The 20,831-nt window shown below is 59.6% G+C and overlaps 1 protein-coding gene across 4 annotated transcripts; it reads right to left on the bottom strand.

Annotated features, from left to right (window-relative positions):
* Positions 1-140: 140 nt before the first annotated feature.
* Positions 141-20,776, bottom strand: TYK2 (tyrosine kinase 2). 4 transcript variants are annotated; one of them, XM_014609961.3, is made up of 24 exons: positions 17,115-20,776; positions 14,050-14,262; positions 13,351-13,474; positions 12,605-12,749; positions 12,089-12,252; positions 10,614-10,992; positions 10,034-10,228; positions 9,229-9,386; positions 8,958-9,081; positions 8,033-8,225; positions 7,801-7,907; positions 7,357-7,533; positions 7,163-7,250; positions 6,497-6,624; positions 5,951-6,086; positions 5,166-5,317; positions 4,689-4,839; positions 4,412-4,509; positions 3,891-4,083; positions 3,358-3,476; positions 2,896-3,068; positions 2,495-2,612; positions 2,286-2,396; positions 141-2,002 (listed from the first exon to the last, which is right to left on the bottom strand). In XM_014609961.3, the coding sequence occupies exons 2-24, from the start codon at positions 14,234-14,236 to the stop codon at positions 1,868-1,870; spliced, it is 3,555 nt and encodes a 1,184-aa protein (XP_014465447.1). In that variant the 5' UTR covers positions 14,237-14,262; positions 17,115-20,776; the 3' UTR covers positions 141-1,867. The 4 variants fall into 4 exon arrangements, with proteins under 4 accessions (XP_014465447.1, XP_014465446.2, XP_006262400.3 ...); XM_014609960.3 differs by lacking the exon at positions 17,115-20,776 and having other exon boundaries at positions 12,089-12,213; positions 14,050-14,475; XM_006262338.4 differs by lacking the exon at positions 17,115-20,776 and having other exon boundaries at positions 14,050-14,474.
* Between the last annotated feature and the right edge of the window lie 55 nt (positions 20,777-20,831).

The raw sequence follows: 20,831 nt of genomic DNA on the forward strand, positions 1-20,831 counted from the left end.
GAGGGAGCTCACAGCTGATCTCGCTCCATGCTGCAAGTGCAGCAGCAACACAAGCACCCAAGACCTTTGGCAAGAGCCAGCCTCCTACCTCTGCCCACTGACTTGCAGCCCATCCCCACACAGGACAGGAAGAGTCACCATCCTCGACAGAGCGATTTATTTGGAGACAATTGAGAGTGGCACCAGCAACAAGCTAGCTTCCTCAGAGAGCAGCTATGGCTGGGGCAGCATGAGCCACAGGTTCAGTCAGGTTATGTCTCCCACGCCCTGATAGAAAACAAGTCTATGTACAACAGCTCAGGCAGGGCAGGGAGGGTGTGGTAAATGATGTGCCCCAGGCCCCCACAGGGGCAAGGGAGCCGTAGCCTCTGCCCAGTGACAGAATACAAGGCACACAGCTGGGTTCTTTTTGCTCAAAAGGCTCAGGCACAGGCTGGGTAAGGTTGGCTTTGGTGGCCGGCAGCTCTGCCCGGTCCTACAGGCCATGGCACAGGTGAGGAGGATTCAATGACGTTTGCAGGGCAGGCAACAATAAATACAGGGGAGCTGTACAGACAGACAGTGTGGATTGGGGGGCAGTAGTGTAGGCTGGGAGCAGCTGGACACTGGCACGATCTCTCCCTCCTCCACAGGGCATTGTAGCCACCTGCCCTGTCTACAACTGGGAGCTGACAATGCATTTGAGGACAGAATTCCTCAGAGTCAGGCAAAGGCAAGCAGAAGGAAAGGAGGGTGGAAGGGATGATGTGTGGTGACTAGCTACAGAAGGGAGGCAACAGCTGCTCAGGGAAGGTTTCCACAACCTTTCCCCTTGCTGTGCTGTGCTCATGGCCCATGGTAGGCTCCCCCAGCTGCAAGGGATGGGGACAAGGAACCCAGAGACTCACATGGGACTAGAGGAGTGCAGCTAGGGGCCACCCCCCCCCCCCCAGTAAAGTGCCATAAACATTAGATTTGCCAGGGGCTGCTTTCCCCCACAGAAGGGGGTGGCTGCTGCCCTGGGAGTTCTGCATAATTAGGGACCAAGGCCCTGACGAAAGCCCAGGCCAAGTGTGGGCAAGGGAGACACGAATGCTGAAGGCAACTGGCTTGGAGGTATGTGGAGCAAATGCCTCAGGACACCTTGGCTCACGGCCTCGCCCCAAAGGCCTGGTGTCATCACAGCACTGGGTGCCAGGCTTGGGGCCAGAAGAAGTTACTGGCCAGATTCACAGTAGGGGTGCGGCCCTGGCCAGGGGCCTCAGGGCTTTGGTCAGGCTGTGTACGAAGGCAGCAGGTGGGCAACAATGGGTGCTGCCGGGGCAGGCACAAAGGTGATGGGGGGAGAGGCTGAGGTGCAGGAGGGCACTCTGGAGACCAGCAGAGGCTGCATAGGGCTTGCCCATAAGGCCTTGAGCCCCAGCTCTCCTCCCCTTGTGCCAGGTGCTGCAGAGGGGTTCATGCTCCAGTGGCCTCAGCAGCCACTCTCCCATCCCACCAGACAGAGGCAGTACAGCTTGGACCCCAGACAGGCAGAGGCTCTTCTCAAAGCCTGACAAGCCGCGGCAGCTGATGTGCACCAGGCTATGGCCACACCTCTGAAGCCATGGCCTGGGCCGAAGAGACCCGCGGGAGGGCAAAGAGCCACAACTGGCTGCATCCACAGCACTTTCCTACAGTCCTGGTTGGACTGCAGACCAGAGGCTTCATGTCATGTCTGCTCCCACAGGGCTGGTGGACAGAGGCTCTGTGCCAGGGGGGGCAAACTCCCCAGCCTCTGGCACGGTCCACAGGCAGCCTGCCTGACCCGGCAGCAGCCCTGTGCTTGAGGCAGCGTGCAGCTGGACTATGTGACAGTCATCCCCCAAACAAGTCTCAGGCATGCAGCTCAGCACAGGCTGAAGACGGAGGGGGCCTGAGCCTTGTACTTCTCATGGAAGGCCCTGAGCACAGGGACCAGGTTCTGGAAGGCTGGACGGAAGGAGGCTTCTGCCTCCCAGCAGTTCTTCATCAGGCGGTAGATCTGGGGGAAGGGAAGGGAAGAAATGGAAATGGTCTGGGGACTTTTGATGCATGTGCACCTACACACTCTCTCTCTCTCCCCACCCTTCATGGCCCCAAGCAGCTGCCTGCCTGCCTGCCCTGATCCAAACCAGGTATGTGCCAGGCTGCAGGGAAGCTTCTCCCCAGCCGCAATGGACCCCGTGCCTCTACCTCATACTGGGAGCTCCCTGTGGCCATAGAAGCACCCATGGTCCTACCAGGTTCTGGGATGGGGAAGGAGGGAGGGACATGGGGGACCTCACCTCACAGGGACAGTCCTTGGGGCTAGGCAGGCGCTTGCCGCGATCCAGCAGTTCGATGAGGCGCAGCACTGTCATCTGACCCTGCGTAGCCCCGATCATCTCAAGGAATTTCTACAAGGGGGCAAGAAAAGGGCAGGCCATGAGTGAAGTTAGGTTGTGACAGAGGAACTGTTCCTCCCTCCACATGCCCTGTGCTGCTGAGAACTCACCGCTGGGGGACTCTGGCTGGGGTCACAGCGCGTCAGGAGCTCGTAGAGTGTCACCCCAAAGGACCAGACGTCAGAAGCATAGTAGAACTTGCACTCCTTCAGGCACTCCACCGCGTACCTGCCAGGGGGGCCAGAAGGTGGGAATCATGCTGGAGCCACTGCTGCCTGACAATGCTGCCTGGAGCTGGAAGAGCCCTGGGGGGCTCAGTGCTGCCTGCAGTCATGGCAGTTCCTGTGCATGGCAACCAGTAGGGACCCTGAGCAGAGCAGGGCCCAAGAGGCAGGGACATGGGCTGCCTGCTTCCCTGAGCCACACCAGGTTGAAGGGGGCACACACTGGCTGCTCTGCACTAAATTGAGGCCCCCTGCCCTTCCCTCCAATGGCCCCCATGCCCACTCACCAGAAGACAGGGCTGTCACCATCTTCACGGACCCGGTAATACTCGTGGCCCTCAGGCACAGCCTTGGCTAGTCCAAAGTCCCCAATCTTCACCACATTCTCGTTCTCCACCAGCACATTGCGGGCAGCCAGGTCCCGGTGGATATAGTGCAGCGAGTGCAGGTATGCCATGCCCTGCATGGAGCACCAGCAGCCTCAGCTTCAGGACATGAGGTTGCACAGGCTCAGGAAAAAACCCAGGTGTCCTGATGCCCATCCTCTGACCATGGGACTCCATTGTCCTCCCAGAGCCAAGAGAACCCAAGGTGTCCCAAAATCTACTAGCCCCTCAACTTCACAGCTGGGGGGGAGAACCCAGGTTTCCTGATTCCCAGCTCCTCCCACTACAACCCAGAGACCCTGCTTGCTTCCTCTACCGTAGCCCCTGGGAACCCAGCCTCAACTCTCCCCCCAGGGCCATCACCTCACAGATCTGCTGGGCGAAGAGGAGGATGCGGGCCAAGCCAACGTTGTGCTTGGGCAGGTAGTCCCGCAGACTGCCCAATGGTACATACTCCATGATAAGCTGCACAATCTTGTCCCCTGAAGGAGATACAGGAGGCACCTGAGGCCCCAGCCCAAGCCCCAGCCCTGTCCTGCCTGAGACTGAGCCCCACACCGCAGCGCCACCACCTCCCACCCGCAGCCAGCCTCTGCATAGCCATTGGGGGCTCCTGCTGGCAGCCTGCCCCACACAGCCCTCCTGCCCCATGGTACCATGTGCCCCTGCTCAGAGGCTACCTGGGCCTGCACCTGTTGTTAGTGGTACGTCTGGAAGTCCTAAACAGGCACTGCACTTCCCTCTGGCAGGTGCTGAAGGGGCAAGAGGCTTGGGGGGGGGGGGGAAGGCGCGGTATCTAAGGGAGCTGAGAAACCCAGGGCTGGGCAGTGCCCTCCTGTACCTGGCCTGGAGTTAGGGGCTAGGACAGGCCAGGGCTGCATTGAGGTGGACAGTACCTTGCTCACTGCAGCATCCCTTGTACTTGACGATGTTCTCATGATAGAGTGTCTTGAGGATCTCGATCTCCCTCTTCCAACTGGCCAGGAGCTGCTGGCTGCAGCCAGACTTGAGTGACTTCACAGCCACCATCTCACCCGTGCCATCATTGGTGGGGTCATAGCAGTACAGGCTGACCTTGCCAAAGTGGCCCTGGGGAGGGAAAAACACAGGTTCTGAGCTCCTGCCATAGGGCATGGTCTCCTCGTGCAGCAGCCAGAGCCCACATGGGGACACACCCTGTGGTCCAGTACTCCAGGCTGGAGCAGCACTGAGACATGGGGCAGCTGTGATAACAAGTAACTGAGCACAAGTGCAAGGGCCCTGTCCCTGCCAAGCTCCCGACCAAACTGGCACCACCCCATGGCCCAACATCCGCATCCAACCCCCCGCACTCAAGGTCTGGCTTGTGTCCTGGGTACACAACAGCATTTCCATCCCCCCCATCCATGGGGCTCAGGGCAGTCGCAGCCCCACTCACCTCCCCCAGCTCCCGGATCTTCTTCAGGTAGCGCTTCTGGAAAACCGTGGGGTCCGACACAAGGAACTCAGGGTTCACAGAACTGATGTCCAGGAGGTCTGCAAAACAGGTCATGCGCTCCAGGTGTCAGCTCAACGTGCTCCAGACTCACCAGGAAGAAGTATGGGGTCTCAGCGCCCTGCGCCCAGCTCCTCCCCTGGCCAGACAGACATGGAGTCCTGGGCACGGCTGCAGCAGGTGGCTGCTGGGAGAGTGGAGGGAATGGTAAAGCTCTTACTGTGTGGCTGCAGCTGGGTGAGGTCCCGCAAGATGGTGCGGAAGGAGGGGCGCTCGCCAGGGGCATAGTTCAGGCACTGGCTGATAAGTGTGGCCAGCTCCCGGCACGATGGTTCAGGCAGGTGGTGCCTCTTCTCATAGAAGCGCTCCTTCTGTAAGGCGACGTGCACCCTATCAGCCCCTTCAGGCTGGGCGGTGGCTCCATGTCCCCCAGCCCCACACACCCCTCCCCCACCTGGCTCCTTTCAGGCCCATGCAGCACCCCACCCCCCCCATCTGTCCCAAAGCCCCATCTGCAGTCCCCAGAGCAGTATGGGGCTGGAGGCTTTGCAGTGTGGTTCCACACACATGCCACAGGGGAAGATGGGACTCCACAGCTGAGTTGGACTCAGAGATGCTGAGCAGTGTGTCCAGCTGCCAGGGGCATCATGCCAGGGCCAGTGGGCAGGTGCCCCTAAGGCTATCATGCAGGTCTTACCTCTGGCGGGGTGCGCTCCTTCAGGGGGACATCAGCATCAAAACAGATCTCCAGCAGGGTGGTGCCAAAGCTCCATTTGTCGGCCGCGGGGCTGAGGCTGCTCACATCCTGCACACACTCAGGTGCGATCCACGGGATCCGGTCCACACGCTCTATAGGGAAGGGAGGAGCAAAGAGGATTATGTCTGGGGCTGAGCTGGTGGTGGTGAGGGAGGGGACAGCTACTACATCCAGGAAAGGAACCCCTCCTTCTACGAAAGACTGTGGGGGGCTGCAGGCATTTGTCTGTCCATACAGACATGCCAGGCCCTCAGGATCTGGGGCAGTTCAGGCTCCGCGCTCGGCTCAGCCCATAGCCTCATGCCTTCAACTCCTCCAGACAGATTCTCCATATAACCCACTTCCTGTCCTAGGCGCCATTTACAGCAGCTGTTTTCTTAGTCCTCAGAGGCAGCCGCCTGTCAAGTGGTGATGACACCTCCCCATGTCCCCAACCCTGCTCAGGGCCCCAGAAGTGGAAAGCCCTGGCTTCAGTTTGCTGGCGATTCCTGGAACTAAACTGATGCCTGTGACATCAGCCTCACTGGGGCTCAGGATGGAGCGAGGCTGGGGGGTCAGGGCTCCTCCTCAGCACAACTCAGCCCTATGCATGCGCCTTACCCTCATATGTGGCAGGCTAGAAGACCCCGGGGAGTCAAGGAGGAGTTGGGGGCAGCATGTGCCAGACCTCTGAACCAGTGAGCTCCAAGCTATGGCCCCAAGTGCCTGGAGAAGGGTGGTATTACCTTCTCGAGAGAGCACAGAGAAACTGATGCCTGGGTCACTGAGCTTGACAAAGGGCATGGCCCCATCCTCCAGCCCCCGCCGGGCCAGCAGTATGTTCTTGGCACATACATTCCCATGCACCAGGTTCTTGTCCTCCTGCCAACACACAAATGCGAAGTCAGCCATCCCTGGCCCCACACAGACCCCCAGGTCCTTCCTGCCCCACTCCGACGTGCAGGGGAACAGCTGCCCTGCCTCAGTTTTCCCACCTGAGCAGCAGCAAAGGAGCAAGGGGGACCTGAAAGGTGGGAGGACAGCTGCACTCCTCGTTCTCCCTGGGTCTGTCCATGGCGGTCTGGGGACTGGAGACTGAGTGTATGACCTGAGACGCTTCACCCCCAGGTGAAGGGGAGGGACCAAGGGACCAGTAGACAGGACTCTTTATGTTTGGACACCAGATGCTGGAGTTCCAGCAGAGCAAGCCCTGCCATCCACTGGCTGCTGGTACAGCCCTGGGATCCCACAGCCACCCTGGGGGATGCCTGGGGCCAGACGCAGCCCCTCACCAGGTAGCTGAGGGCACTGGCCAGCTGCTTGGCCACAGTGATCTTCCAGCTCACGGTTACCCGGCCCTTCTCTTTGCGCAGCAGGACATCCAGAGGGCCATGCTCCACAAACTCCTCCACCATGATATCTGGGGAGACAGGACAAGGGTTCCTTATTGACAGCCCAGGGCCCCAGACAGTATCACAACCCCAAGGGCTGGCAGCCTCATCATCTGGTGCCAAGGACAAGACAGACCTGGGGAGGGTAGAAGAGGGGGAGTTGAGGAAAAGGAAGGGCTCCCTGGCACTCTGCAGCAAGGGGGGAAGAACAGGTGCCATCTATGTGCATGTGTTACGTCTGTGCATGCTGTGTTTCTGCATGCATTTCTGCATGCTTGTGCCATGTCTGTGAGCCACATCACATCGCTGCATGCTGTGCTGCATCTGAGTGCGCGTGCCACATCTCTGCACCTACATGTGCCATGTTCCTGTGTGCATGTCTGGATGCTTGGGCCGCATCTCTGAGTATGAGCCATGTCTCCACTTGCACATAACACGGGTGGCACCATGTGTTTGAAAAAGTGCTGTGTCTCCACGTCTGCGAGCACCACATCTCCATAAGCAATACCACACAGCTGGGGGGGGGGGCGGGCGGACGCGCAGTGGCGCATGTGCACAGATACTCACTCTCAGAACCCCGCACACAGACACCGTGCACGAAGGCCAGGTGCACATGTGAAACCTGGCTCATGAGGCTGGCCGTCTCGAAGAATGCCTGCAGGCACAGGACAGAGATCAGGACAGGATCCACAGGGAGAGAGGCACCCCCCTGCTGCCTCCCTGCCACCCCATACCCCACCCTGTGCCCTATGCTTGCTCACCAGTGCAATGTCCCTGTGGCTTGGGTCCAGCACCTTGAGCACCACACGCAGCTCCTGCCCATTGTTATTCGGCTCAGGGGGGAAGGGCTCAGCCTCGTCATTGGCTCCCACGCCCCCGCACACGTGCAGCAGCCCCTCATAGATGTTGGTGCGTGTGCCCTGCCCCAGATGCGCCCTCTGTGGGAGATGCCTGTGAGTGCCGGGCTGGACACGGCCCCCCTCCCCTTCACCGACATTCTGCAGTAGAGCCTCACCCAATGGCTACAGGTGCCCTTCAGGTGCCTCCCTCCCAGCCCAGGCCCCGTCTCCCAGCTCCCTCAGCCTCTTCCACTGAGAGGCCAATCTGCATCCCACAGAAACACATGCCCCCACCTATGCTGTCTGGGCTCCCCGCAAACCCTGTAGCCACCTACCAGGTGGAGGTGAGAAGGGGCATCCACCCACCTGGGTGATCTCATCCTTGCGGATCTGGTGGAAGCGCAGCTGGGTCAAGTTCAGCATGGGCTTGGCACCGGCCTTCACCTTCCGTGTGATGATCAGGTCTGAAATCTCTGTAGGTGAGACTGCCCCTCAGCCTTGTGACCCTGTATCTTCCCCTGCCCATGTCAGTGAGAAGCCCAGGCGCAGAGATCAGGCCACATCCCCAGTGCCCACCCCATGGCCTCCTGACTCCTACCTCCTGGCTTGGGTGGGCAGCAACGGCACACGGTGAAGTTCTCATTGCCCGACTTGAGGGTGCAACCCTTGAGTGTGTCCAAGAGCTGGCGCACAGAGAGGAAAGCCCGGTCCCAGCCCTCCAACACAAAGGTGTCACCCTTCTGCTGGATCCGGAACTGCCTGTGCTGCAAGGAGGCCTGTGTCCCAGAGCCCTGGAATGGGCAGATGGGGGCAGGGCCAGGCATCAGGGGCTGAGTCGAAACCCCACCAGGTGGTAGGAGATAGCGTTGAACCTCAATTGCCTTGCCTGGGCAGCCACAGCTGAGCTGGCAGCCGTGAGCACCAGGGTAGCCAGCTGGAAAGCAAGCAGACCCCCTACCCCCCGCAGCTCCCTCCCAAAGGGAACAGGGGGGCAACCACCAGCTGTACACAGCTCAGTCCTAAGGAGATCGGCCCTCCCCATGCAGCCAGCAGCTCAGGGGCGTGAACCTCAGCCCCAAGGATGCCTGGCTCCCAGCTGACCCACCACATGAAGCCCAGAGGCTTGTCCCAGGGGCTCACAGCAGCTGCTGGCTAGGATATGCAGCCTGCAGGTGAGCCTGAGAACTACAGGACAAAGTTTCTAGTCCCCAGTACATGGCAGGCTCAGGCCGTGGCCAGATGAGGGAGAGCCAAGTTCTAGAGACTAGCAGCAACCACAGCATGACAGCTCAGGGTAACACCCCTCAGTACCCTACTACAGGGCTGAGCTTGGCTTTGCAGAAGACAGAGCCCAGGGAGCTGGGACCAGCATAACTCTCCCTACCTCCACTTCCTGTGCTAGCACCAGGCCCATATTCCGGTCACCTAGAGGCCCCACAACCCATGGTCAGCCTGGGCCAGGGTGAGGCAGCCGAACCAGCAGCTGGGGCAGAGACCCCACACCTGGGAATCCCTGGTCTCACCTGGGGGCAGCTCCTTTTAGCCACCAACAGGATCATTCTGTCGAAGTCCATGACACTCCAGCGCAGCACATACAGCCCATCCTCCAGTGGCTCCTGCCGCAGCTTGGCTAGCACGAACTCCTCCCTGGGGCACAGAGAAAGAGCAAGGGAGATGCGTCTCACAGGCCCTGGCGGCTGCTCTAGCTCCAGCACCACATGGGGCTCTGGGCCATGCCTGTTCCTGGCCCCGGCACCCACCCCCTGCCCCTGCTAGCAGGAAGCAGCCACTTACTGCATGGGGCCATGGATGCCATGGAGGATGCTCATGACTAGGCGAGGGGGGGCCACCTCATGGCAGAGATAGTGGCTGGCATCAGCTGTGAGCCGGAAGTAGCCATCCACCAGTGACACCAGGGACAGGGCGACCTCAGGCGATGGCAGCACCAGCTCCTAGGGGGATGTGTGGGGGGGACAGGGGTGTTGGCTGGCAGGAGTACTCAGGTCTCAGGGCCCTGCCAAGTTACAGCCATTGCATGGGGCTGGGTCCCCTGGCAGCAACTCCCACAGTCCCCCACGAGGCTCAGATAGAGATAGAGCTGTGGCAGAGCCAGGGCACTGCGAGCTTGGAATCTACCCTGTGCACACTGCACCCAGCATCACATAAAAACATGCATATACAAATGTCCACAGCAGCCACAGCTGTGACTGCATCTTGCTGCTCCTCTGTTCTGGGGTAACCGATGCAGAAGGAACTGACTGCCCTGGGGGTGCTGGGTGGAGCTGGGAGAGAACCAGGTGTCTGGGCTCCCAACCCTCTTGGTTCTCACTCCCAGCCCCCACCCCCCTCCCACAGCAAGGACAGAACCCAGGTATCTGGGCTCTCAAACCTCTCAGCTCTTACCCACCAGTCCCCAAAACCCTGCCCAGAACAGGGAGGGAACCCAGGTGTCCATGGTCCAGCCTCCCACCAGACCCCACTCCCCTCTCCCATGAAAGGGATAGAACCCAGGCATCTCGGCTCTTGGTGGCCAGCCCCACCACTCCTCCCCTAGCAGAACGTGAAGAGTAAATTAGGGGCATTGGGGACCGGCACCCACTAGGCACTGGTTGTCCTGGCGGTGGATGCCAACACAGGCACCAGTGAGGACGACGTGTGTGATCTCCTGGAAGTCGCAGAACTGCACCCACTTGGGCTTGTGGTGTTCAGCCAGGGTAGGGGGTTCCCGGGAACCTGGCTCCTTGCTCCTGCCCTTCCGCCCAAAGTAGCCCCGGTGTGGGGGACTCTCTGTCACCTGAGGAGCCAGAACGTGGCTGGGTCACCATCATGGCCCCCCACATTGGGTCCTGCCCTCCCCTCCGTCTTACAGCTCTTAGATGTCTCCTTCTCACAGGGGGCTAGGCTATACTGTCTGCAGGCCTGGGAAAGCAGGAGGACCCAGGGGAGGTGGGAGGAACACACCCATGGTTCACACCAGCAGTGAAGCTCCATAGGCCACACCAAGGACCCTTCTGCAGCCAGGGGTGGAAGGGAGAGGGCTGGGGTCCCCCACACACTACCTCTCTGTGCCCCCCTGCCTGGGGAACCCTGCCCTGTTCCAAGTGAACATTGGCGCTAGCTTGAGGCAGGGCTGAGAGAGGCAGGTGTCTGTGGGGGGACTAGCATGGGGTGGCACCTACCTCAACAGGCACAGGCCGCCACCGGATCCCATCAGCGCCAGTGACGAGGACCTCGTGGGTGGGCAAGCAGTCACCATGTGGGGGGGCATCCACAGGCATGGGGGGCCCCCCATTGACATATAGTGGGGTCCGGTCATCCTCACGGGAAGTGTCGAGGGCAAGAACAGGATAAAGCTCGGCACCAAAGCGGGGCGCCAGGCTCTCCAATGTAGCCAGATATTTGTACATGACGCCCTGCTCTGTCAGCCGTCCGGCACCCACTGTGTGCCGCTGGAAATGCTGCACGAACCTCCGGAAGACACTGCGCAGCCGCAGGCGAGTCAAGGAGCTGCTCTGCTGGATCTGCCGGCGGAAGGACCGCGGGATGCAGTCCTTGAAGCTGTTGGGGAGGGGGCAAAGCCTGTGAGTATGGCCACCAGGCCATGGCCTTGAACCTAGGACCTTGGCCTATCTGGAATCACTGCTACCTGTCCTGGTCTACCACCTCTTCAGCAGTTCACTGGGCAGATGAGGGGCCAGCTGACCCTTCACACCTTTTAAAAGAAACCCCCGAGCTAGAAGAGCAAGTATCTGGGCAGCAAGGCTCAACCTGGTATAAAGGCTGCTGCACCCTCTTTGTGCTGCTCCTGGTTCCAATGGATTCTCTAGCTACCTGGCCTCACTTGCTCATGGACCCCAAGTCTGGCCTGACCCTCCAGTTCCCTGACTCAATGGACTTGATCTCCTGGCAACTTGACCTGGCTGCCTCCTGATGCCATGCTCAGTCCAACCCTTTGGGGTTGCTGACTTGGTTCCCCAGACAGATCTTCTCTACACAGACTCTGCATATTTCCCTCAGGTCCTGGCTGCTTCTCCTGACCCTGGGTGACCCGCAGGCCAGGCTGCCCATGGCCTGGCACCACAGCAGCTCCAGCAACACCATATACGACAGGGAGGGCCATGGCAGAGGGGGTGCAGGGTGGGACAGCTCAGGCCAGACACCTGCTGCAGCCATGACTCTAACTCACCAGCCCCTACACTGTGCCTAGGGTGGGCCTGGGCCCCGTGACCAGCAGCTGGAACCCCTCCCCTCCCCTCCGTTATGTATCACTATGGGAAAGCAACGTGAGGTTCACATAGCAGCAGGACTGAGCATAGAACCCAGGAGACCAGGCTCCCACCCCACCCCAACCCTGTGCTTCCCCCCAGACAGGGAGTGAGTTGGGCAGCCTGGCTTGTGTGCATGTGTGCTCTAACCCCTAGGCAATCCCCTGGACAGGTGGGGACTCTGACACTGAGCTGGATTGCACTGAGATCTGCTGCCCCACCCTTCCGGGTGGCTGATCCCAGCACAGAGCCCATACAGAGGGAGCACAGAAGACATGGCCATGATCAGACCCATGCAGGCTCCACCTCAGAGGCAGCTACAGACTCTAGCCATGGGGTGGAGGGGAGGTAGGAGGAGAAGGAAGAAAGGCTGGGCCCCAGGCACTGACCTGCACTTCTTGGCTGCCTCCTCAAGGGAGAGGCCACGGCGGAGGGCAAGGTGGGAGAGGTGCAGCACGGCCATGCCCAGGCTCTCGTTCTTGAAACGATGAAGGTCCTGCTCAGTTGCCAGGTCCTGCAGCGATGCTACATCATTCACGAATTCAAACTTCCCCTGCCAGGGGCCATGCAATCATAATCAGGTGGACTTGCTTCCCCCACCCATACTGAGGCCTTCCTCACAGGGGGATGTGAGTGCCTGCAAGGACCAAGTCCTGGCCTCCTGCTAGTGTGAGGCAAGGGGGGGCAGATACAGGTGTGCTGGCTCCTAGGGCCCAGCCTGACCTGTTGGAAGCCTGAGCCCTGGGAGCAGGGGCTGCTGGCACATGCTGTGGGAGAGGGGCAGGAGCTGGGAGCAGGGTGGCAGCCTCATCTATGGAAAGCAACAGCCACATCCAAAGGCCAAACCCCCCCAGCTTTAACCCTTTGGGGCCTGTAGCCCTGGCCCAAACCCCTCCTGGCCCCACCTGCTCAAAGAGGTACTCAAAGGAGGCACGGTCCAGCAACGCACTACCAGGCAAGCGCTCATCAGGGCCATTGCTGTGGCGCAGAGCACTGCGATACACAGCTGGCTCCTTCTCACTCAGTCCATGCCAGTTGCGAAAGTAGAACCTACCAACAGAGGATAGTGGGGTGGTGTGAGGTATAGATGCTGTAGGGCCCTGGCAGGCTAGTGCCAGTGCCGGAACTCACCCTAACTACATTGCTCGCCCCAGACACCCAGCAAGGGAGAGAAGCTATAGCTGCAGCAAGCTCTGATCTCCCGCTGTGCTTAGGGCCTGAGACTCCAACCAGCTGTGTTCCTGTACCCCGGAGGCCACATGGCAAGAAGCATGGGCCCCTCCACCCACAGGCAGCTGTAGCTAGGTCTGGGGAAGCCAGGGGGGCTGGTGACAGCCCTCATGCCTCTCTCCTACTGCCACAAGCAGCTCTTCATGGAGGTGTTCACAGGGCAGCTGTAACAGGCTGAGCTTGGCAGTGCCTGCATTCCAGAGGGGAGGCTCTGAGCCAGGGCTGGCAACTCCTTCCTCATCCCCATGGTGCACAGTGTACCCCTGTGGGTCTTGACTAACAGCAATGCACATTGTGCTGCAGTTGTCCCCAGCCCTTCTGAGTCCCTCCCTGCTCTGCTTTGGGGCCTCGGCCTGGGCAGCTCAGACACCATACCAGATTTGCCCAAGGTCCCTGCTGCTGCCCCAACCCCCCTGCCCACCTCATGCGGAAAAGCAGGCTGAGGCTGGTGTCCTTGCTGATCTCAAAAATGTGGTTGGGTGGGAACCAGAGCCGGGCCTGGGGGTCATAGAGTGCAAAGAGGCTGTAGCACAGTGGTGTGATGCCTGTGGGAGTGAGACAGCGCCGTCAGCCATCCCCATGGACCACCACTCCTCATTCCCCCCCCCCCAATTCCCCAGCAGCCCCACAAGAGCAAGACCACTGTGGGGGCTCAGTGATCCAGGGCTCAACATGACCCCTGCCCCAAGAACATGGGGCTAGTTTCCTTCCAAAGCACTGGAGGACCTGAGCAGTGCCTGCTCAAGGCAGCCCATGTTTGGTGACCACCCCACAGCTCCCCTGTGGAGGGAAGGAGAGAGAGCAATGATGACAGGGCAGGCAGTGGAGCCTGTGGGACAGGAGCTGGGCCATGAGTTGAAGGTGAAGTCACCACTTGCTGACTCAATCAGTGCCAGTCACTCAGCCTTCCAGGAAGCACCTCGCGGCCAGAGCCAGGGGAAGACACTGGCTGATCACTGGGGAGCCCCCATCCTGCCCCTGCCCAAGCTCTTCTCCCCCCGACCCTTATCTGGATCCTAGGGATGGCACCTAGAGGCCAAGCAGCTGAGCTCCAGCTGTGCCCTGTAGCCCTCAACCCGTACCCACCACGGCACCAGCCGGGTCCAAGCTCCCCGCTCACCAAGCCTGCGGGCCACATCGATGCAAATGTCCTCAGCACAGAGCCGGCCTGGTGCGTAGCTGCGGTGCCGCTCGGGCTCATCTGGGCCGCCCCAGTGCAGGTGCACACGCAGGCCACTAGCTGCTGAGAAGCAGCAGCCCTCCATGTCCGACTCACTGCGCTTGGCTGCACACTGGCACAAGGGCATCGCGCCTGCACCACTGGGTCTCCCACCTGCCAGGGCACGGGGTGTGAGGAGGGGCACAGGCATGACTGCTGGCAGCCCAAGGCAGGGGAGTGCGTACACAGCTGCTTCCCTCAGGTCCTTGACCACTCCTGACTTCTCTCGCCCACATGCAGCAACACCCCCCCAGCAGGGGACAGCCCCATGTCCCCCAAACGTAGTCACCACGGAGGCTTGGAGCCATGGGAAGGTGCTCATCCCCACCCCCCTCTCCCAACCCTCTCCTCCCCAGTCTGCAGGTCCACACCCTGACACCAGAGCTCTGGGGCTTCCTCAGCTGTGTCCCCCACCTCCCACCACAGGGCAGAAGGGTCCACATATTCCCATCCCCACCTAGGAGGAGTCCTGGCTCCAGTTTCTCCTGCTCTACCCCAAACCTAAGACTCTACCCCCAGCTCTGGGAAAGAAGTGGAACCCAGGCATCTGTGGCCCATGCTGCCCATGGTTACAGCAATGCTTTCTCCTGTGGGGCCATGTCCCTGCCAGGGCCTCAATCCCATGCCTGTCAGAACCTTCTTGCTGATGACTGGAGCCCTGAGGCAGATGGCAGTGGTTTCCTCTGACAATGAGAAGTGCTGGAGTCAGCAGGGAAGTCCCACACAGGCAGAGAAGTGCCTGCCTGCCTGTCCCAATGCTAAGCAAGCCTGAAAGGGGCCCAGCAGCCACAGGGACAGAGAATTGTGCTACCTCCCGCCCTCCCTCATGCATCAGCCTGGGCCTGGGCCTGGGCCTGGGCTCTGCCCCGCTGCATGCCTGCCAGAGCTCCAGGGGTGGCAAGCACAGGATGCAGTGTGGCTGCAGAGGCAGCCCCGGCCTCCATGGGACATGGCCACAGCTGGAATCAGGCCTGACCATGCAGAACCAACACCCCCTGCAATTCAGGGAATTCAGCTGTGTGGGTCTGGGATGGCTGATGAAGCCCAGCCGAATTGTGGCACTCATCAGTGCCCAGCCAAGTACTTCAGGGGCAGGGGGTTCTGTGGGAACCTCCCTCCCTCCCGATTCAGCTGCATGCTCATGTGTGGGCCTGAGCTACGGGTGCCAGATTTGCATGCTCCAGTCAGGGCAGAGAAGAACTCCAGAAGTGGGGCCGTTCCTCTTCCCAGCGCCAGCTTCCTCTTTCCTGTAACCAGCAGCCGCAGGACACGCAGCTCTGTGGGGTGAGTGCTGAAGCCAGCGATAATGGACATGTGCCTGGAGGGCGCTGTTGGCTCCTGGAGCTGTTACACTGACAGTTGCCAAAGCGACCGGCTCCAGGGTTAGGGATCCTATGCGTCTGGGTGTGCCCCCCTTCCTCTGGCTCTGAGCAGGACCAGGACAGATAACCTGTTGCCACAGCCCTGTGACATCTCCTCCAGCTCCTGCTCTTCACCCAAAGCACTTCCTCGCCCAGAGACAAGGTGATGGCCAATTTCAGCCTCTGGCCTGACCTGACAGAAACTTCTGTCACTGCTGCAACTCCCCAAACCATAAGTAGCGCGAGTGCCAGGACAAATGTGTCCCAAGTTCAAGGCTCCCAGGTAGGGAGGGGGCTGGACACAGGCTGACTGTTAAAGCCCAATGGAAGGTCCACTCATGCCCTCCCCAAACCCTTGGCCACAGAGGAATTACCCTGACACTTGCCCAGGCAGACACACCTAGGCTAGCCACAGCCAGTCCAGAATGTCTCAGCCGGCATATGCAGGGGGCATGCTGCCCCTGCCCAGCCAGGCCTGGCCTCACCCGGGCAAGGAGATGGTCTGGAACACTCAAGGGCCATGAACACAGTAGTTCTGAGCTTCCAGGATGCACCCCGGACTGACCCAGGCCACTAGGATGCCCTGCAGCCCTCCTTACAGCCAGACTCATATCTCTGCCACTGCTGAGTCATCGCATCATAGATCCAAAAGCCATGAAGGACCTGAGCTCATCCCACACAACCCAGCCTGGTGCCCAGGCTCCTCTACACCAGCTGGACAGACAGCAGAGCAGCCTGGGAAGGGCAGAACATGTGGGCATGTCTACGTGACCTCTGCCAGCTACTGAGTGGTGGCAGAAGCCTACTTTTGCTGAGGGAGAATGGGGTAGGGTCACTGCAGGCAGCTGGAGGGGGGCAGCCACCGCAGAGGGGCCGGAAGAATGGACTCCATAATGTTCTGGGGGCAAGTCTGGTGCAAAAGGTAGCACAGGGAGCAAGTGAGGAACGGAAGGAGCCTGCGGCTTCCCCAAGCCACAGGCCTGGCTGGAAACCAGGAGAGAGGAGCACCTGCCAGGCACAATGACCCAAGCAGCTCAGAGGGGCCCTTGGGCAGAGCATGGGCACCATAACCAGTCCCAGCGGCCAAGGGGCTCCAGTCTGGTAGCCCGGGGGGGGAAGAAAGCTGCACCAGGTAGGCAGAGGTCAGCTGACATTTTCCCCCACTGCGCTGCTCTGCAGCTGCCGGCCTAGCCCCTCACCATCCTTGACACCCTCCTGCTCCTCTCTCCACCCAGGTGGGGGACAGCTGCCATCAGACTGAACGTGGCTGAGTACCGGGCTCCAATACCACTGCCCCCCACACTCCCGGGCCTCCAGCTCACATAAGCCTGCACCTTTGGAGCCACAGGTACACCCCCCCAGCCTCATCATTACAGCTCACTGTCCCCCCACAACTCCCCACCAACCATGCCCACGCAGGGCTTCCCCCAGCCCCCCCACTACATGCCCATGCCTCCCCACCACCAAGCCCTCCCAGACCCCTCCAGCCTTAGAACTTCCCGCACAGCCCGAGCCCCCAGGACCCCCCAAACCAGGGACCCCAACTACAGCCCCAGTGCACACCACCCCCGCCAGCCACAGGGAGCCCCAGCAGCGCCCTCGTACCTGCGGGCGATCCGCACCCAGCCAGGAGTCAGGCCGCAGCTGCTACCCGAACGTTCTCCGCCCCCGAGAGGCCACCTCCCATTGGGCCGCTGAGACAGCTGCTGCCATTGGCGGACGCACCAAGTGCTCTACCCACCGCTTGCCTCCCCCATTGGGCGGTGGCCCAGCTCGGCCCGCCCCTGCTGGAGGACGCGGAAGGGGAAGCCACGCCCCGGGAAGGAGCGCGAGTGATCGACCCATTGGCGGCGGGGCGGGCATCGCACGTCCGGATTGGCCATGGTGTGGCTGAGGGGGCGGGGCGTGGACACATCTGGGCAGGCCCTGGTACAGCTGGCTCAGAGGCATGCGCACACCTACAGCGCAGCTGGACTGGGGCGCTCAGTGCACGCACAGCGGGAGAGCAAGAAGGTCCCACTCTGCTTCTCGCTGCGCTAGGGTAGGGTAGGGTAGGGTAGGGTAGGGCAGAATAATCAGCTGAGGAGCCTGTCTGCCGCCTCTGTGGAGTGAGGCTGGGTCCCCCGAGACGGGCACTGGTCTGGCACTCAAGGCCAGGGTAGGTTCTGCACTAGGCGCACCTGGGCAGAGCCGTGCCAAGCCGTCTATCGCTGCGCACCGCTGGAACGTCTCGGAGGGAGCAGCCTGGAACCTTTCCAGCACCCGATGGCGACTCTCGGGTCACCCCCACCAAGGCAGTGCTCGTAGCTACACTAAAGGGACATCAATTTGTTCTGCCAGACATCTCACACGAGGCGCCCAGCCTAACCGTAACCCTAGCACCTTAGGATGAGGGAATCCAGGCTGAGGAAAAGGAGGGCAAGACAAAGCCCTATGGCATGCCCCACTCTCCTGGGAGAGCCCACTGCCTCCGGGAAAAGTCCCGGTGGGCAACACCTACCCTTCCCAAGTTCCCAGCCAGAAAGCTATCCACCCAAACTGAGCCCTGCCCCGCTCATGACTGCTGGGTAACTGAGCTGTTCTTAACCGTGCCCCCCCCAACAACTGGCAGCTTCATGGAGAAACCCAGAGGCTGGATTGCAATGCAGCTGGGTCCCACTCTACTCCTCCACTGTGGACATTTACCAAAGAAACACAGAATTACCCATCTCTGCCTGTGCAAAGATGCCCATTAATAGACCTGGTGGAACCTACACCCTGGCCCTGCTCTTACTCTGTTCCCTCCCACCAGAGACAGAGGCCTCTGTACCCTTGGCTGCCAGGCACTGGCAGGTTGGCATGTCCCTCACTCCTCCTTCTTTCTGTCCCAGCCCCTGCTTGTCAGGTGACCTTGGGCTGCTCCTTAAAGGCTTTGGCTGCTATCTCCTATCTGCCCTTCTCTCCTAAGAGCAGTTTCAAGACAGGCCCATCCAGGCAGTGTCTACGACAGGTGCCTCTAATTTTCCACTCAGACCCTGCTTCTCTTCTGTGCTTATTCAGCAGGGAGTGAAGATAGGAGCCCAAGGCAGGGAGCAGGCCTCCATACAAGGGAACAGCAAGCAAGACAGGTTCTACTTTGGTGTCCAAAAAGAAGTTGGATGAACACCTGTCTGGGGTCATGTGATCCCAGCGTGTGCTCCTGCCAGTGGCAGGGTGTCAGACTAGATGATCTGTTCAGGTCCCTTCTGACCCCAAACTACTATGAAACATGGGCCTGCACCAGGCAAGGTCTAAACTCTACAAGGTTTCCTATGCCTGCCACTTCCACCCTCCTCCCTGAGCCCAGCTGATCCACAGCTTCTTGTGAACAGCACAAAGGGCTTTCACCATTGCCCACAGAGCCTGCCATGCAGCTTCTTGCGGGCAGGGAGCCCTGCAGAAACATATGTGGGCAGAGAAATGAAAGGAGCTGAAAGGAGGGCACATACAAAGGAGGTTATAGCAACACAGGGAGAGCCAAGGAAAAGGCAGGGGAGCTGGATGGGAAGGGGGGAGAGCAAAGGGGAAGCTACTTGCTCCAGCTTGGAGCAGGGGCTGACTGGCTGGGCAGCAGCTCTGCAGAAAAGGACCTGGGAGTTACAGTGGACAGACAATAAGCTGAATATGAACTAACAGTGTGCCTTTACTGCCAAGGCTAATGGCATACTGGGCTGCATTGGTAGGTGTGTTGCCAGCAGAGAAGGGAAGTGATTCTTCCCCTCTACCCAGCACTGGTGAGGCCGCATCTGGAGTCCTGCATTCTGTAGGAGGAGGTCCAAAACTGAAAGGATGCAGACAGATTGGAGAGAGTCCAGCAGAGGATAATGAAAATGGTGAGGCAGCTAGGGCACATGACTTATGAAGAGAGGCTGAGGGAACTGGGTTTATTTAGTCTAGAGAAAAAAAATTGAAGGGGGATTTAATAGCAGCCTTCATCTAACTGAAGGGGATTCAAAAGAGGATGGAGCTAGACTGTTCTCAGTAGTGGCAGATGACAGAACAACGAACAATGGTCTGGAGTTGCAGCAAGAGAAGTTTAGATTAGATATTAGGAAGAATTTTCTCAGTAGTAGGGTAGTAAAATACTGGAACAGGTTACCCAGAGAGGTTGTTGAATCTCCATTCTTGGATGTTTTTAAGACCTAGCTAGACAAAGCTTGGCTAGGATGATACAGTTGGGGATAGTCCTGCTTTGAGCAAGGGGTTGAGCTAGATGACCTCCTGAGGTGCCTTCCAACCCTAATTTTGATTCATGAGAGACTGGGATCCAGCTCTCAGTTGCTCTGATAACTCCCCATGCCCACATGCTGGTAAGAATCCTCCAGCCAAAACTTCCACACTTGGGTCTCTAGGGATAGGGAGCCAGTACATGGCTCTCCCTGGTAAACCTCTAACCCAAAGCGCTTACCCAAGCAAAGAAATGGTGAATGCTCTTGGAGCAGGCTGGAACCTGCTCCTACAGAACTGGAACTGGGCTGCCTGATGCAACCCCATGAGTTCTTCACCTCTGTAAATCTTCACCTCCGTGATTTCCCAATCTTCCTTTTCTCTCATGCCCTGCAAAGCCAGGGAAGGAAGACGGATGCTCAGTAGGGGAGCCAAGGCCATGCACAGCTGGCACAGGAAGCATTTATGGGCAGTGTGGAGGGGCCAGTTCCCCATTAAGCACACAGAGCCAAGTCTCCTCCAGGAAGGTTTTTCAGCCCACCCCTGCAGCTGTACCCAGCATGTGCTCCCATTCAACAGCTGCAAAGTGTCAGCTTTAGGTACACAAACTCCCAGAGTCAAAGGAGCCCTGTGCAAGCACGGCTCTGATCTGGGCTTGCAAGAAGGCTCTGATCTGGGCTATCGCCTGGCTAGTGGCTTGGAGGCTGACAGTGCCAGCTGCACCAAGGCAGAGCTGCCGCCCAGGTTAGGGGCAGATCAGCATGGTTGAAGTAGATGCTAGGCAGTACACGCGGCAGCTCAGGAAATAAGAGGCACTAGGCACTGAGCTTCCTATCCTGCCAGAAGCCTCAGGGAGGCAGACAGTCAATGCCTCCTCCAAAAGCACAGTGCAGCCACAGGGCCAGGAGACAGCAACTCCCCATGGCCGACTGAAGATACAGACCCTGGCACGGGACTGCCCACGCAGCTGGTTGGAGGTACAGAAACCCAGTAGGTGCTGAGCAGACCCCATGTCATGCCTCAGAGGTTGGTCCCAGCTCCTGCAGGTCCCACTCCCACCCCCACCAGAAGACACTCCTGGGGCCAACACTTCTGCATCCAGCTGCCCTGAGCAGCCACAAGCCCAGCCCAGTACAC

This window comes from Alligator mississippiensis, chromosome 8 (genome assembly GCF_030867095.1).
Source record: "Alligator mississippiensis isolate rAllMis1 chromosome 8, rAllMis1, whole genome shotgun sequence".
NCBI lineage: Eukaryota > Metazoa > Chordata > Crocodylia > Alligatoridae > Alligator > Alligator mississippiensis.